Source organism: Salvelinus fontinalis, chromosome 35 (assembly GCF_029448725.1).
Source record: "Salvelinus fontinalis isolate EN_2023a chromosome 35, ASM2944872v1, whole genome shotgun sequence".
Classification (NCBI taxonomy): domain Eukaryota; kingdom Metazoa; phylum Chordata; class Actinopteri; order Salmoniformes; family Salmonidae; genus Salvelinus; species Salvelinus fontinalis.
In genome coordinates this window covers 18217986-18234917 of record NC_074699.1, presented here as the reverse complement: position 1 = coordinate 18234917, position 16932 = coordinate 18217986, and the positions used below count along the sequence as shown (strand labels likewise).

Sequence of the window (16932 nt, the reverse complement as noted above, 5' to 3'; positions counted from 1 at the left end):
TTGATTCAGGGTCACACCTCAGGTGTCGCAGAGTCCGGTTATATAACCACAAAGAAAACCTAATTACAGAGGAGAGGGCGGTCATTACGAGACATAGGGCTTTCTTTCCAGCGTCTCTGTCTCTCTGTCTCTCCCCCCTCTCTCTCTCTCCCTATCCCCCTCTTTCTCCCCCTCTCTCCCCGAGACGTGCAGCAGCAGCGCAGCTAACAATGTGATGAAATTAAAGAACAGCATGAGTGCTCGCTGGAAAATTGTCAATACTTGACCAATATTGGATAAGAGCTTTCTGTCCTCTGAAAGTCATTATTTCATACGAGGCCAAGCTCACCGCCTAGCTCTCACTTTCAGAATATAGAAAAGCAAACCATACAGAGCTGGTGGAGAGAGCTCCAAATAACTGAAGAAAATGCAGCAAATTGAATAAATGTGTGCGAATAAAGGAGAAAGTAAAAAAAAAACATTTGATTTAGGTGGGAAAACGGACAGATATGCACGGCAGCCATTTCCCATGATGCTACAGGCTTAGCACAGTAATTACAGAGACAGAGAGATGAGATAACACGGAGGGACTAATCTGATTTAGACAGACTTGGGCTCTGTCTGAAGTGGCACCCTTTTCCACACAGTGTACTTTCGACCAGAGCCCAGTAGTAAACTTCCTAGATATTAGGGTGGCATTTTGGATGCTCACTTAGTATTGGAGCACAGCAAAGCACTACTTACCACCATTTTGTTTTTGGACACCCAGCAGTCCTGGGGGAAGTCCTGCAGCATGGGAACCAGGAACTGCAGACATCCGTCCCAGTGGCACAGCAGCAGCATCATACCAATCAGGTTGACGATACGCACCATGGCACTGGCCAGGTCATAGGTCATATGGAAGATCTGAAGAGCAGGACAGGAAGAGGAAAGGACTGTGTTAGGACATAGGTCATATGGAGGATCTAGAGAGCAGAATACAATACAATACATTATTGTCCATTTTGTGAGAAACAAAAATGTGTCATCTGTTTAGCGCAACCCCTCACACATACACGCTGAGAGGCACATGGTCAGCCACAGAGCAGCGCGCCTGGATGGAGAGCAGAACAGGAGGAGGAGAGGAATTGTGTTAGAGCACGACGACATGTGTAGGCTGGCTGGCAGACAAAGCCCTGGATTACAAAGACCCTTTTCTCCAGGGGTGGTGCCTGTTCACTTCGTTCCCTAACCCTTTGGTCGATACTTTTTATAGTCAAGGTGAAGGCCAAGCAGTGGATTTCCTATATGCAACAGTGTTCTCCATCACACATGCAGGGCTCTTGCCTCAACGTACAGCAACATAACGAACATCATCGTTGATGTAACACTTGTGCTTTTTACAGACGTTGACATGGGTGGTCTGTAGAGGATGGTCAGGATGGTCATGTGAGCATGGCTTGGCCTATGAGGAGGCTTTATTGAATCCTTCTAATCAACTACTTAGGTAAGCACACTAACACAAAGTGGATGGAGGGATGGGCAGGTGTGTGTATGTGTCCCTGCGGACTGAGTGTGTGCAGCACGGGCGAGCTTTGTTAATCCTAATGATAAATAGACTCATAAGCAGCTACAGGACGCCTACTCTACGCTGGTGTGGATTTTAATGGCTTCAACAATTTAAAGCCACTTAATTCCATTGAGGGCCGCGGTGTGCACTGTTAACTGCTGTTCTCCTTATTACAAGCCACTCAGCGCCATTTAAAAGCTTAAGGTTGAGACAGAGATATTCCATCTCTCTCGTCTTTGCTGGCGAACGTTGGGAAGAGGGGAGATGAGAAGCCAGCCACACACAGACAGTCGCTCTCCACCATTCCTCCTGACCCAGGTTAGATGTTTCCGGTTGCCTCCTAAAGCCCAGTGCTTGTTGATCTGACGCTTGTTGTTTCTATCGGAGTGGCTGTGTGGAAACAACAGACAGGGGCCAGGGACTAGTACTGAGACAGGCTGTGTGATGGGCCTCTCTGGGACAGTGTGGACGCTGGGCCATCACATCAGATCACCTCCGTCAGAGGGGCCAGCCAGAAAGGGGAGAGACAAAAATGTCCCCAAGTAGTTTCTGCTGGGGTAAGAGGGAAGCGTGAAATGAAGAATGTGAAATGTCAGAATAATATTTGAGAGCATGATTTATTTCGGCTTTTATTTATTTCATCACATTCCCAGTGGGTCAGAAGTTTACATACACTCAATTAGTATCTGCTAGTACTGCCTTTAAATTGTTTGACTTGGGTCAAACGTTTCGGGTAGCTTTCCACAAGCTTCCCACAATAAGTTGGGTGAATTTTGGCCCATTCCTCCTGACAGAGCTGGTGTAACTGTAACACACGCTTTTTCAGTTCTGCCCACAAATGTTCTATAGGATTGAAGTCAGGGCTTTGTGATGGCCACTCCGATACCTTGACTTTGTTGTCCCATTTTGTCACAACTTTGGAAATGTGCTTGGGGTCATGCTCCATTTGGAAGACCCATTTGCACCCAAGCTTTAACTTCCTGACTGATGTCTTGAGATGTTGCTTCAATATATCCACACAATTTTCCCTCCTCATGATGCCATCTATTTTGTGAAGTGCACCAGTCCCTCCTGCAGCAAAGCACCCCCACAACATCATGCTGCCACCCCCGTGCTTCACGGTTGGGATGGTGTTCTTCGTCTTGCAAGCCTCCCCCTTTTTCCTTCAAACATAATGATGGTCATTATGGCCAAACAGTTCTATTTTTTTGTTTCATCAGACCAGAGGACATTTCTCCAAAAACTCCCCATGTGCAGTTGCAAACCGTAGTCTGGCTTTTTAATGGCGGTTTTGGAGCAGTGGCTTCTTCCTTGCTGAGCGGCCTTTCAGGTTATGTCAATATAGGACTTGTTTTACTGTGGATATAGATACTTTTGTACCGATTTCCTCCAGCATCTTCACAAGGTTCTTTGCTGTTGTTCTGGGATTGATTTGCACTTTTCGCACCAAAGTACGTTCATCTCTAGGAGACAGAACGCATCTCCTTCCTGAGCGGTATGACGGCTGCGTGGTCCCATGGTGTTTATACTTGCGTACTATTTTTTGTACAGATGAACGTGGTACCTTCAGGCATTTGGAAATTGCTCCAAAGGATGAACCAGACTTGTGGAGGTCTACAATTCTTTTTCTGAGGTCTTGGCTGATTTCTTTTGATTTTCCCATGATGTCAAGCAAAGAGGTACTGAGTTTGAAGGTAGGCCTTGAAATACATCCACAGGTGCACTTCCAATTGACTCAAATGATGTCAATCAGCCTATCAGAAGCTTCTAAAGCCATGACATAATTTTCTGGAATTTTCCAAGCTTTTTAAAGGCACAGTCAACATAGTGTATGTAAACTTCTGACCCACTGGAATTGTGATACAGTGAATTGTAAGTGAAATAATCTGTCTGTAAACAATTTTTAGACAAATTACTTGTGTCATGCACAAAGTAGATGTTCTAACCGACTTGCCAAAACTATAGTTTGTTTTAACAAGACATTTGTGGAGTGGTTGAAAAACAAGTTTTAAGGACTCCAACCTAAGTGTATGTAAACTTCCGACATCAACTGTACATCATCTGAGCCGAGTCATTCCCCTGGCTGCGTCCTTCTCACTTAATCTACCAAACCACTCGCTTCTTTCTTCTTCTTCACCTCCTCTCTGCCTCTCTCCTCTACAGCTGTGCTCCACTCCAAACACAATGAGGAGATATTGGTTTTTAAAGAGCCCACTCTCTTTCCAAACACAATAATGGTTATGGTAGCTGATACGAGGCAATATATTGTGATGTTGATTCTCCAGCTGGAACTAAATGGCATTCCATAACATTAAAGAGTTGTCAAAATCCCCATGTGTGTCAAATTAATAAATCATAAACTACCCAATCCAATCTCACACATGAGATTTTTTATTTTTTATTTTTAATTTGTAAAATTGTTTTTCCAAGAGGGGAGTGTGAGCTCTCTGATACAGTGGATGCATTCGTAATGCATTTAAATGTAGACATTTCCTGCCCATTAAAAATGAATGATATAAAACATACATTGTTCAAGCCCACAGGATCACAGTCAAACAGCAAAACAATGAATTAATTATCCGTTCACACTTCCCATCTGAGCATCTTATGTCACTAACATTACAATAGTCATGGAGCTAGTCAACGTGAAGTGTCAAGCTGATAGAGCTAAGAAGGTCACTTATTCTATATATATTGCTCTATTTGAATAGGGCAGCTACATAGGTGAGATGCTAATACCTGTCCATGACTACTAGTGCTGTACATAGAAAACTCTACTGTCAAATCCCTGTAACTGTTGAAGTTCCATCCCGCTGGGCACACACTGGTTGAATCAACGTTGTTTTCAACGAAATGACGTTGAACCAACGTGGAATAGACGTTGAATTGACGTCTGTGCCGAGTGGGATGTGCCCTTAAAATACTTTTGAACTTCTGTACTGAATGGAGAATAAAGCTCTCCTGACTTGTTCAGAATAATGCAATGCAAATCTCCAGATAGTGCTGGCAAATGAGACAGAGAAAGAGAGCAGGGGCTTTAAATAGTGCATTTCAGTGGGGGGTGGTGATTCCTAGCTATATATCTTCCTAGCCTATATCTTCTCTCAGCCTTAACTCAATTACCCCCCAAATATTCCCATTCCCACTAAATGGAAAAACAACCCGTTCGATATACTTTGGGGGACAAAAAAACATATTGCTCTGTTGCTAACCCCTGTCCTTCACCAATCAGACCCTGCCTAATTGCCAAGTGTTCATTAGAGATGTACAGGGGAGGGGCTGGACACTGTGCACCATGCACTCACTGTCATTTGCTTCTAAAGTAATTTGGGGCTGCTGGCATGTCATAACATGCAGCTTAGCCACACACAGACGCACACGCGCACACGCACACACACACACACACACACGCACGCACACACACGCACACACACGCACACACACACACACACACACACACACACACACACACACACACACACTGCATTGTAGAGTACAACACATTAAAGGGATGATGGATGGCTGGCCTCTTTGTTTTAATTGATAGGGACATACAATAAGCCTGGCTGCATGACTATCCGGCTAAACAACAGAGCCATGAATGACGAGGTCACCCAGACAATCCAGAAAGGCATCTTAAGGGCAGGGGTTCTGACATTGGCAGCCACGTAACTCTAACACCTAACCTCATCAGTGCTCTCAATGGAGAGAGCTATGGACGAGCTCTACTCTGTTTGAAACCAAGGCTTTTATCACCTAGGTGACCTTCAGTGTCCCTTACATTACTACGGTTAATAGCTAGGGAATGTCTTCAACAGAACTAATGACATATCGAACTGTTATGTGTCTGTGTTGTGGTCAAGATGAATAAGAAAAACATTCCATCTAATGCACACTGCATATTCACATGTGCATCATCGTTGTCTTCTACCCAAATCGTAAATGTGGAAGGATCATTGGTGCTTTGTTTCTTTTAGATTTAAAGAAAGCTAAATTGTCCGAGACGTTACAGTGGAAAAAAACAGAACCCAGTCCAGAAACACAGACATGCCCAGACAAGACATCCATTTGATCAATAGGGAGACACCTGATCGTGTCAAGAAGCTATCTGGGACACACAGGAAGTCACAGTCTCGGCTGCAGAGTCATCTCAGACAGATGGAGGGAGAGAAGAGTGTGGTCCAGGTGAGAGAGAGAGAAAGAGAATAGATGCATATGTCTGTGAGTGAGACACAGTCAATGTAATGCTATGCTGTGGCATCTGGTGTTTGCCGTCCAGGCTGCTAATGATGATGAATGTCTGGCATCATGTGTCGATCACCAAATCCAAGAAAAATCCTATTGTTTCACTGATGCCACTTTCACATTGCCACCCACCCCCCTTTTCTGATTTTAGTTCAACATTGGGCTGGATTTCAGTATAAAAGGACAACATGGGCTACACAGTAAAATGCCCTGACAAAATGCCAGACCCTCATCCACACTGTAATGGTAGACAAGGGAGTTGTGTAGATAAAGAAATGGGGGCGACAGAGAGAGAGAGAGAAAGAGAGAGAGAGAGAGAGAGAGAAGACGACATGGGGCACTCTTTCATCAGCTGTCTATACAAGCCTTGGCCTGGAGGGCTTTTGAGGAAGCCAGAGAATGCTTTCATTCAGCTTCCTACCGAGAAGCATCGATGGGTGCGTGCCGGATTACACATTTTAATGTGGAAGTCTTCTAAGGGGCCCTGCTGCGGGTATTAATATCACACAAGGCACATTCACAGACAGTCTTGAGGACCTGTCACTCTTGCTGGCAAGCCTCATTGTGCACTCAATAATACCCCATTAAACCTTTTCTTCTTTCTTATCTGTGAAAGAGCAGTCCTTGGCCAAGGTACGGGTCACCAAGTGGAGGACTGATTGGCTGATTTGCATTATTTACATATTTTGTGTGTGCTGATTTATTGGGTGGAATCTCTCTCTCTCTCTCTCTCTCTCTCTCTCCCTCCCTCCCTCCCTCCCTCCCTCCCTCCCTCCCTCGCGGCGTGCCTGCCTGGCGACCACGTGGCTCACTCTTATCAAAGCACCTTGGGATTTCTTTCTGTGGCATATCGGATCATTCCCCCCCTCCATCCTGCACACAGCCAGTTGGGCAGAAAAGCCATCCATCTTAACAATCCCAGATGCCAATATTAATAGAAAGATGGACTCCCTGCCTACATGCACTAAACAAACACAGATGGTAGTGCTCCAAAGCTCCTGACACCAAGTTCAAAGCACTGTGGAATTGTTTGCCATGTTGAAAATGATCCACCGCCGCCCACTAATGTTATTCTTGTTAACTCTAAGTCGGAAAAGTATTTAAGGATGTTCTTTCTCTCTTTCTGCGAAATGAAGTGCAGCTAAGTGCTGACTGAGATAAAAAATCCAAATCTGGGGCTTGATGCTTTGGCTTTTATACTATTTCCACATAAGGCCGTTGACAATTCTGGCTTTTAAACTATTTCCTCATCAATGCCCCAAATGCCTCTGCATCCCTGCTAAAAGCAGCAAGCGGGGGGATGGTGATGTTGAAGACATCTGGCATGGGAGCCACTCCCGCAAATTAGTCATTAGTGCATTCGTTTGAGTTTGATTCAATAACATGTTGACTAATTTAATTCAAGTCACTGGGTTTGTCTATAGGAGACAACTCCGATGAGGAGGATATTCGGCCAGCGTCTTATTTTTATCCCAATGAAATATGACAATGAGTACAGCCCAGCTGTCTAGACAGGGAGAGATGGGGATAGGAGGACAGACAGGAGAGATGCCATGGCACTGATTGCAGCCTCCTCCCTTTGATATGATGGATATCTGCCCACCACTTAGAATATCATTATCTATGACAATGTTATCCCCCCCCCCCCCCCCCACACCCCACACACACACACACACACACAACCACCACAACCATCAACCACCGCCTGTCTGTAAGCTGTAAAACGCTGTAGTTCACTGAGCCCTCTCGGCGATTACGTCTTGGAATGCAATCTTTGATCAATGTTTTTATTCTGTAAACGTTTATTATTGGTTAGTTAATGTTGTGTGGTTTAACAGATAGCTGTTTAAATTTGAGATGCTGATTTGATAGGATGGGAAGTCCTTTGTGCCATGCAACAAAGGGTCATAGTTGACTACGGGGCACCAATCAAGACTTGAGATACTGCCCCTAAACACATGTTACAGTAGCAAGTCATGTAAGCACACAGGCACACGCACACACAGAAAATAAAGCACCTGACATCTCCACAGCCAGGGGGTTCATTTAACCCTTAATGTCAGGGTATGTGTGGGCCTGGATGTTAGAATATCAGCTGTGATTAGAGGAGACGAGGGGCTGAGCTGTTCTGTTGACTGTGACAGTGCTACAGGGAGCTGCCTTGCGGAGGCATTTGTCTTCTGTTCACTATGACAGGTGAGAACATGAAGCCTTTCTTCACTCAGCAGGTCAGAGGGCATCAGACGTCTCCAGGACCAACTATGACAGAGCAACGGGCAATGTCGCTGTGCTGAGGGAAGCAACGGAGTCAACAACATCAAAGACCTTGCAAGTTAAACAGGAAGTACTGTATTTCCTATGGCGCTGTGGATTGCTCTTCAGCTACCAGCAATTTAAGAAGACATATTATTCGAAAAGCTCAAATGGTGATGTAGTTTTAAAAATATGACGTAAATTGAAATGTAGTCGCCATTACGAAAAAGTCAAAAAGTCAGCCAGGTGGTGAGATGTGGTCGACAGGTTATTCGGGGGTGCCTGATGACATTTCTGTGGGGTTACCACTGTAGTGTTCCAGCACCGAGGCAGAGCCTGCCTACCCAGCGCCGATCAGCACGCCTCGCGCACACACACACATATACACACACACATACAAATAGAATCTGCCTCTGTGTTGGCTAGCCCCTCATATCAGCCCCAGTTCCCAGTTCACATGAAGACATAAAGACAAATGGGTTTGATGGTGATGAGATTCATTTACTAGCAATGCTGCCTCTTTGATGTATACTTGACAACCTGAGTGGTGCCTCAAACTGTCTGTGGATGTGGTTGAAAGGCCCCTTTTAAAACCCCCTGGGTATGGTGTGGTTTAGTGTTGTGGTCTGTTTGGCAATCAGCCAGCTATTCAAACTCCCCCCATTGTTCATGCAGAGTAAAACTCTCAGGTGAACACACCCAGCAAGGATTTGAAGGCATTTTACAACAACTGTGAAAGAGAGCGCCTCAGTTGGTTTTGAGAGCTGAATAGAGCCGTGATCAAAAAACATTATAGGGGTGGACACAATCATTCTGTCTAAGTGGTACTGTAGACGAGAGAAGGAGAGGGAACCTGTCCTGACAAACATTTGAATGGTACAAACAATACTCCACACTGAAGGATGAGACTAAAAACAAACAAAATATAACTATTGTAAAATATACTGTGTCAGTAAAATGTATATAGTATTTATAAGCTGGAAGTAGAAGCCTAAGTGTTATTGTCCATTAGTTTACTCCAATTAGGGGAGGGATGGAGGGTTAGGGGTAAATAATAAAGGAAAATATATTTGAAAAAATATATATGGGCGATTGGAAATGATGCAGACAATTACATTGTTAGATTGTGGCTTCTATCTGCAATATTAAAATAAAAAATGAACAATGCGCCACAATCTTTGAAAAACGTGTGCTATCTATTCCCTAAAAGGATTCTTCGCCTGTCCCCATAGGATAAACCTTTGAAGAACCCTTTTGGGTTTCAGGCAGAACCCTATTAGGTCCATTGTAGCCCAGAGGGTTCTAAATGGAACCCAAAAGAGTTCTACTTGTAACCAAAAAGGGTTCTCCTATGGGGAGAGCCGAATAACCCTTTTTCTAAGAGTGCATGACAAGGCTTCAAATAGAGTAATAATGTGCCGTTTAGACAAATACAATGTTTGTAAATGCTAGAGCATGAATGGCAGTGGTTGGGCAGGGAGCCCCATCTGTTGGCTGCTATGTAAATTCACTGTGGCGGTGCCTGGGTCTGTGTGCGCCCTGCTTCCCTGGTGGTGAAGGAGTGTCTCTGTCTCCTGACTGACTGACTGAGTGAATGCATCTCCTGCTGAGCTCTGCTGCTTCACTTTGCACCTCTTACTTCTGGGACAGTGCTCAAGGATACACCCAGGGAGGGACGGGAACATTTCTAATTATTACGGCAATTATAATCATCCCTGTATTTTCAGCAGCAGCAGTCTCTCTCTCTCTCTCTCTCTCTCTCTCTCTCTCTCTCTCTCTCTCTCTCTCTCTCTCTCTCTCCTCTCTCTCTCTCTCTCTCTCTCTCTCTCTCTCTCTCTCCTCTCTCTCTCTCTCTCTCTCTCTCTCCTCTCTCTCTCTCTCTCTCTCTCTCTCCTCTCTCTTCTCTCTCTCTCTCTCTCTCTCTCTCTCTCTCTCCTCTCTCTCTCTCTCTCTCTCTCTCTCTCTCTCTCTCTCTCTCTCTCTCTCTCTCTCTCTCTCTCTCTCTCTCTCTCTCTCTCTCTCTCTCTCTCTCTCTCTCTCTCTCTCTCTCTACTCCCTTCGTCAGCCGGGTAGATAGACTGCTGCTGCACAGAACAGTAATCAGCGTTTCTCTCTTCATCATCTCACTGGTGGATGAGGTAAAGCAAAAAGCATCTTCACCTTGCCTCACTAGTGGATCTAATCAGACACAGCTAGCTAGAGTAGCTTCCTCTAGCCCAACACCAGGGGAAAGGTAACACATTATGGATCTCAGTAAACAATGTTATCTGTCTCTGAGGAGCTATACTCTATAGAGGACAGTCGACTGTGGTAAAGACGGCCCGTGTTCATGTGTAGGTATTCTGTGTTTGGTAGATATACTATGGATTATAATAATCTCCCCTCTCTCATAAGCACATATTGTACGTACGAACACAACACACAAACACACACCCTCCTACAGTACCCTACCTCCTCCCACTGGTGGATGTATCTGATGAGCCTGGACAGCCTGAGCAGTCTGAGCAGGCTGAGGATCTTGGTGAAGCGGACGATCCTCAGCGCCCGGGCCGTCTTGTAGAAGTCTGAGTCGATGCGCGTCTCCACGATGAGGAAGATGTAGTCCACAGGTATGGAGGAGATGAAGTCCACCACGAACCAGCTCCTCAGGTACTTGATCTTGATCTGTTGTGGGTCCAGGATGATCTCGGTGTTGTCCTCCTTGACGATGCCCGTGCGGAAGTTGAGCACCAGGTCCATGAGGAAGAAGGTGTCTGAGATCACGTTGAAGATGATCCAGGGGGGCGTGTGTTCGTCTTTGAAGAAGGTGATGCCCACCGGGATGACGATCAGGTTCCCCACCATCAGCAGCAGCATGGTCAGGTCCCAGTAGAACCTAGAACAGGAGGAACCACAGAGAGCTTAGAGCCTGGGAGAGAACATGAGGAACCACAGATGGCTTAGAACTTTGGGGAGAACAGGAAGAACCACATTGGGATGTTGATCAGGTTCCCCACAATCAGTAGCAGTATAGTCAACTCCAGCAGCACCTGGGAGAGACAGGAATTGGGGCGAGAGGATTTAGGAGAAAAGAAGATCAACAGCTACCTCTCCCTGAGAAGAACCGATACCACTGATCACAATAAATGTACATAAGCTACAGCAGCTAACTTGGATGAGCGGTTCGTTTTAAACGATCACATAGACTGTACTGTACTGAACTGCTTTATACCGCCACTGACATTCAACATTTTCAATAATGAATGTGGTTTAGGATTGTGTACACTATGGCCATGTGTCTTTACCCACCACTAAATCCTGTCTTTGAAGGCCTTTAAAAAAATGTTTATATGAAATATTGAATTAAACTAACTGTTAAATCCCCGATACGGCCAGTTTGAACCTGTGTGACTCATGGCTGTCACAACATGTGCTCACATGTTATCAGACTGTGGCTCTCGTGAAGGAGTAATGGCCCCCACACGCAGCCTAGCCCACATCTCCCAGTCTGTCTTGATGCGTAACCTATTTGTCTCCTGCTTGTGGTTGCTGGGCGCACATTTAAAAAGGTCAACGAGGGTTAAATGTTGATTACAAAGTGTTGGGTGACATTGTCCATCTTCCCAGTCGCAGTTTGGTTATAAATTACACTCTCCGCCCGCTTTGTAATTGAATCCAGATTGGTTGTGTTGTATAAATGTTGATATACAGTATCCTTGGTGCTCTATAGATGGTACAGAGGGAGCGCGTCACGCATTGTGAACTGGTTCTTGCGGGTAGGGCAGGATGATTTAACCACTCAAGTTTAACTGGACCCATAAAAATCCATCTCAGAGCAAAACCAATTTAAAGCAGAGACCCAGAAGAATGAAAAATATACTATTCACAATGTTGATAGTTGCTTTGCTGTGATGCCTCTCAGTGGAGATGAACATTCCAATTGCCTCTGAGATCACTGTGCTGCCTGTCTGTGGACACGTTATATTACTTTGAAATAAACATTCATTACAGAGATATTACACACACAGCTGTCTAAGACAGTTGAGCCATGGATTATGGTTTACAAAAATACACACACACACACCTGCGTGTGCACACATGCACACACACACACACACTCACTCACACACACATGCAAACACACACACTCACTCACACACACATGCAAACACACACACTCACTCACTCACACACACATGCACGCACACACTGACACACACTAAACGCCCTCTCGCTTACACACTGACACACGAAACAGTGGCAGTAATAGTATTTCTTCAAAGTAAAAGGGTATCCACGGTTTCAGTTTCTAGTCAAGCGGAGTTATATTTAGAAAGACGTCTCTGCCACTGTGTTTGCTCATGTTAAGATTTCAAGCCCAAGAGGACAAGACAAAACTTCAAAGGAAATAACATGTACACGGGTAATGACATTTACTCTTCGTATTCCCCATGTCAGGAAAAAGTATGTGAGTTGACATCATGAACACAAAACAGCTTGCTAACGGGCTGGAGGTGCACCAACGGCCCTTAATGTCGCTGCAATCACTATGTGCTAATATATCCATTTATTTTCGTGCCAACACCTGCTCATTGTCCTCGACACTTTTCTGCCAGTTTCATGGTGACCTCAGAGGACTTGACTGTTAGTTTAAACTGGGTCGTGAAGAAACGAACACAGACATCAGGAAGTAGAAAAAGCCCAGCTGGCAGACTGTCTTGACTGTCTTGTCTGTTTGGACAGAGACAGAGAGACAGAGAGAGAGAGAGAGAGAGAGAGAGGGAGAGAGAGAGAGAGAGAGAGAGAGAGAGAGAGAGAGAGAGAGAGAGAGAGAGAGAGAGAGAGAGAGAGAGAGAGAGAGAGAGAGAGAGAGAGAGAGAGATGGGAGGCTGAGAAGAGACAGGGGAAGGCTGTGGAGAGGCAGGGGAGGAGGGCTCCTCCACATGGTTACTGGGCTTCAGAGAGAGGGATGGAGGGGTATGTAAGCTACTGTCAGGATCCCCTGAGAGGGCCTGGGGCCAAGAGAGGAGACACACACCTGTGTGAACTCCACCTGTTCCCTTGGATAAAGTAATGGGGTATTTGTGGTCAACAGCCTTCCCAAGCCACTGGTCATGTACTGTACATACTATAGCCTACTACAGACATCAACTGTGTGTCTGTTCCCCGATACGTCATGTCTCTAAGTCTCCTCAATGTCAGAGATTCACAACCGTGGTCATGAAGGTTGTGACCCACGATGAAAATATTGTGGAACAAACAACCAGCTTTCCATCCAACCTTTTAATGCGAGGGTCGCATAAAACATTTCACGAGAGGATTGATGAAAACAGCAAATTTGTCGTTAAACGTTCCAAAACAAAACACGTTAGACAAGATGGGATCTTTTTGTGTCTGTAAAATTAATTATGCAAGAAATGGCAGTGGAAACGCCTTTATGCGCAAATATTGATTTAATTAATCAACTGGTGAGGATGATATGTTGTGTGGTCCTCCCACTACGACTCGGGAAACCATGCAGTTTATTAAGCTACAGATTAAATAAGTTATGAGGAACTTCACAGGGTGATTAATGTGCAAGGTGATGAGTTTGATGCTCCTTTCCAATAAATATTGAGGGTCTTATTCTGGTGTCATGATGATCGATGCTTGGCTGCCATTTGACAAATAAAAATAATCTTTCTCTTTGTCCATAATAATCGCATCATGAAGTAGGCTATACCCACACTGTATCTGTGACCTGTTGGCTAAAGCGTGCGAGCCAAGACCAGAGTGCACACATTCGCTATATAACGCAATAGTTTTTTGTGGCAAAATCATCAGTAGAGTTGAAAATGCAATGAAAACACATTTCAATCAAGTTTTTGAAGCAGTACATGGGAATTTCACCGCAAAAGATATGTTTTATGTGCACTACGCCATCACGCACAGCGATTTATCCGCAACAAGTGAATTTGATGGAAACATCTCTGGTGGAAAAATGTGCATATTGTTTTATACAGACTTTAGAGTATTCACACTACCATCTGTCGCCAATTGGATGGAAATCTAGCTACTAACCAGGTTTCCATCCAACCTTTTTATGCGAGTAAGGTACATGCCGGATAAAACAATGAAAGACAGCCCTGATGGAAACAGCTAATTTGTCAGTAAACTTTCAAATGATGAAAAAACTAAAGACAAGGTGAGCTATTTTTGTGTTTGTAAAATGTATTATGTGAGAAATGCCTGTAGAAACGCCTTTATGCCCAAATATTGATATAATAACCATCATATCTAAGTAAACTTGGAGTCAAGTGACGACATGTTGTGTGGTCCTCCCACTACGACTCGGGAAACCATGCAGTTTATTAAGCTACAGATTAAATAAGTTATGAGGAACTTCACAGGGTGGTGAAAGTGCACAATGATCTTGATGCTCCTTTCCAATAAATATTGATGGTCTGATTCTGGTGAAATGATGATTGATGCTTCGTTGCCGGTTTGACAAATAAAAATGATCTGGCTCTTGTCCATAATAATCTCATCATGTAGGCTAGGAACTGTTGACTAGAGTACATGTGGCAAGACCAGAGCGGGCACATTTGCTTTATAACAGACATTGTTTTTGTGACAAAACCATCGGTAGAGTTGAAAATGCTACGTGAATATAACTGCTAAAGTAATTTTTATGTGCACTACATCATTATGCACAACATTTGATCCGCAACAAGTCCATTTCGACGGAAAGACATCTCTGGTGGGAAAATGCGCATATTGTTTTTATGCAGATTTTTGAAAATTCGCATGAAAATCTGTCGTCAATTGGATGGAAACCTACGCTATATATACAAAAGTATGTGAACACCCCTTGAAATTATTTCAGCCACACCCGTTGCTGGCAGGTGTTTAAAATCATGCACACAGCCATGCAATCTCCATAGACAAACATTGGCAGTAGAAAGGCCTTACTGAAGAGCTCAGTGACTTTCAACATGGCACCGTCATAGGATGCCACCTTTCCAACAAGTCAGTTCCTCAAATGTCTGCTCTGCTACAGATGGACTCTGGATTCCACCATTGGACTCTGGAGCAGCGGAAACGTGTCCTCTGGAGTGATGAATCACGCTTCACCATCTGGCATTCAAACGGACAAATCTGGCTTTGACGGATGCCAGAAGAACACTACCTGCCCAAATGCATAGGGCCAACTGTAAAGTTGGTGGAGGAGGAATAATGGTCTGGGACTATTTTTCATGGTCCGGCTAGGCCCCTTAGTTCCAGTGAAGGGAAGTATTAACGGAACAACATACAATGACATTCTAGATGGTTCTGTGCTTCCAACTTTGTGGCAACAGTTTGGGGAAGGCCCTTTCCTGTTTCAGCATGACAATGCCCACGTGCACAAAGCGAGGTCCATACAGAATTTTTTTTGAGATCAGTGTGGAAGTACTTTCTTGGCATGCACAGAGCCCTGACCTCAACCCCATTGAACACCTTTGGGATGAATTGGAACACCGACTGCGAGCCAGGCCTAATCACCAACATCAGTGCCCGACCTCAACAATGCTCTTGTGGGTGAATGGAAGCAAGTCCCCACAGTAACGTTCCAACATCTAGTGGAAATCCTTCCCAGAAGAGTGGAGGCTGTTATAGCAGCAAAGAGGGGCAACTCCATATTAATGCTCATGATTTTGGAATGAGATATTTGACGAGCAGGTGTCCATATACTTTTGGTCATGTAGTGTTTGTATTAGTATTTCTATTCGAGAATCAAGGACACACACCTGGTTCTGTGTAAATGTGTATGAGTTGTGTCTCTCTCTCTGTGTGTGTGTGTGTGTGTGTGTGTGTGTGTGTGTGTGTGTGTGTGTGTGTGTGTGTGTGTGTGTGTGTGTGTGCTCTTTTTCCTTTTCACTCTTGCTATTGCCTTCTGATGGGGGTCAGCCCACCTAAACATAGCAGGGATCCATTTACTGTGTTTTCTATCCTGACATAAAGGAACATTGTTCTATAAATATAGATAGACTGAGCAGTGAGCGCAGCGCAGGGCAGGGTGGTGGACGAACATCGCAAAGGCACAAAAGCCCTATCTCTATGTCTGTCTGAAAGCACTGACTTGTGGATTGATAGCTTTTCCCTTTATAAAACAAAAGGCAGCGTCCTTCATGGTGATATCAGTGCAGGCAGGGGTACGCTGCTGCGGTGTAGGGAGAGAGAGGGGGAGGGGGAGGATGATAGGGAGAGCGCCATAGAGAGGGAGGGAGCGATAGAGAGAGGGAGAGTTTGAGGGAGGAGAGAGATCCAGAGAGGGAGGGAGCGATAGAGAGAGGGAGAGTTTGAGGGAGGAGAGAGAGAGAGATCCAGAGAGGGAGGGAGCGATAGAGAGAGAGCGAGAGGGGAAATGACCCCGGTTGCATAGCTTACACCTGAGTTGCTATAGTGCTGGGGAGGGACTGCTCACTGTCATGACGACAGACCGTGACATTTCCATGCCTGCTCGTCTACAGAGACAGAGGTACGGTACACACCACACCGTCTGCTCTCCTGGGAAGAGACCAAGGACTGCAGACCCATGTTTTTACCTTCAGAGTGCCTCCTGCTACAAGATAAACCTCTCTCCCACTCGCCACCCTGTCCTGGAGCTACCTGGGGCCACACTAGCCCAGCCTGGTGTCACCGTCACACTGGGGCTCTGACATCACCCACAGTGAGCTACTCACACACACTACTCTCACCCAACATGAACATGTTGAAAAGGCATAAAGGATCTACAGACGGTTTGTGTGTGTGTGTGTGTGTGCGTGCGTTGCCCGCGGGGTGCTGTCTCTACCTGTTGGCAGACACACTGGGAGAGCGATGGCATGGCATCCAGGTAGGTTGTCTGTCATGTCGGATACACTAGTCTTGCAGACAGAGACAGCAATGAGGAGCAGTGTGTGTGTGTG

General features: G+C 45.1%; 1 protein-coding gene across 1 annotated transcript in view; it reads right to left on the bottom strand.

Annotated features, from left to right (window-relative positions):
• The window catches only part of LOC129834434 (potassium/sodium hyperpolarization-activated cyclic nucleotide-gated channel 4-like), a 92389-nt gene that overhangs the window by 46098 nt on the left and 29359 nt on the right, over positions 1-16932 (bottom strand). Inside the window, exons 2-3 of the mRNA XM_055899408.1 lie at positions 10478-10901; positions 724-885 (exon numbers count right to left, since the gene is read on the bottom strand). Coding sequence (XP_055755383.1) covers positions 724-885; positions 10478-10901 — 586 coding nt within the window. The remainder of the gene's footprint in view (positions 1-723; positions 886-10477; positions 10902-16932) is intronic.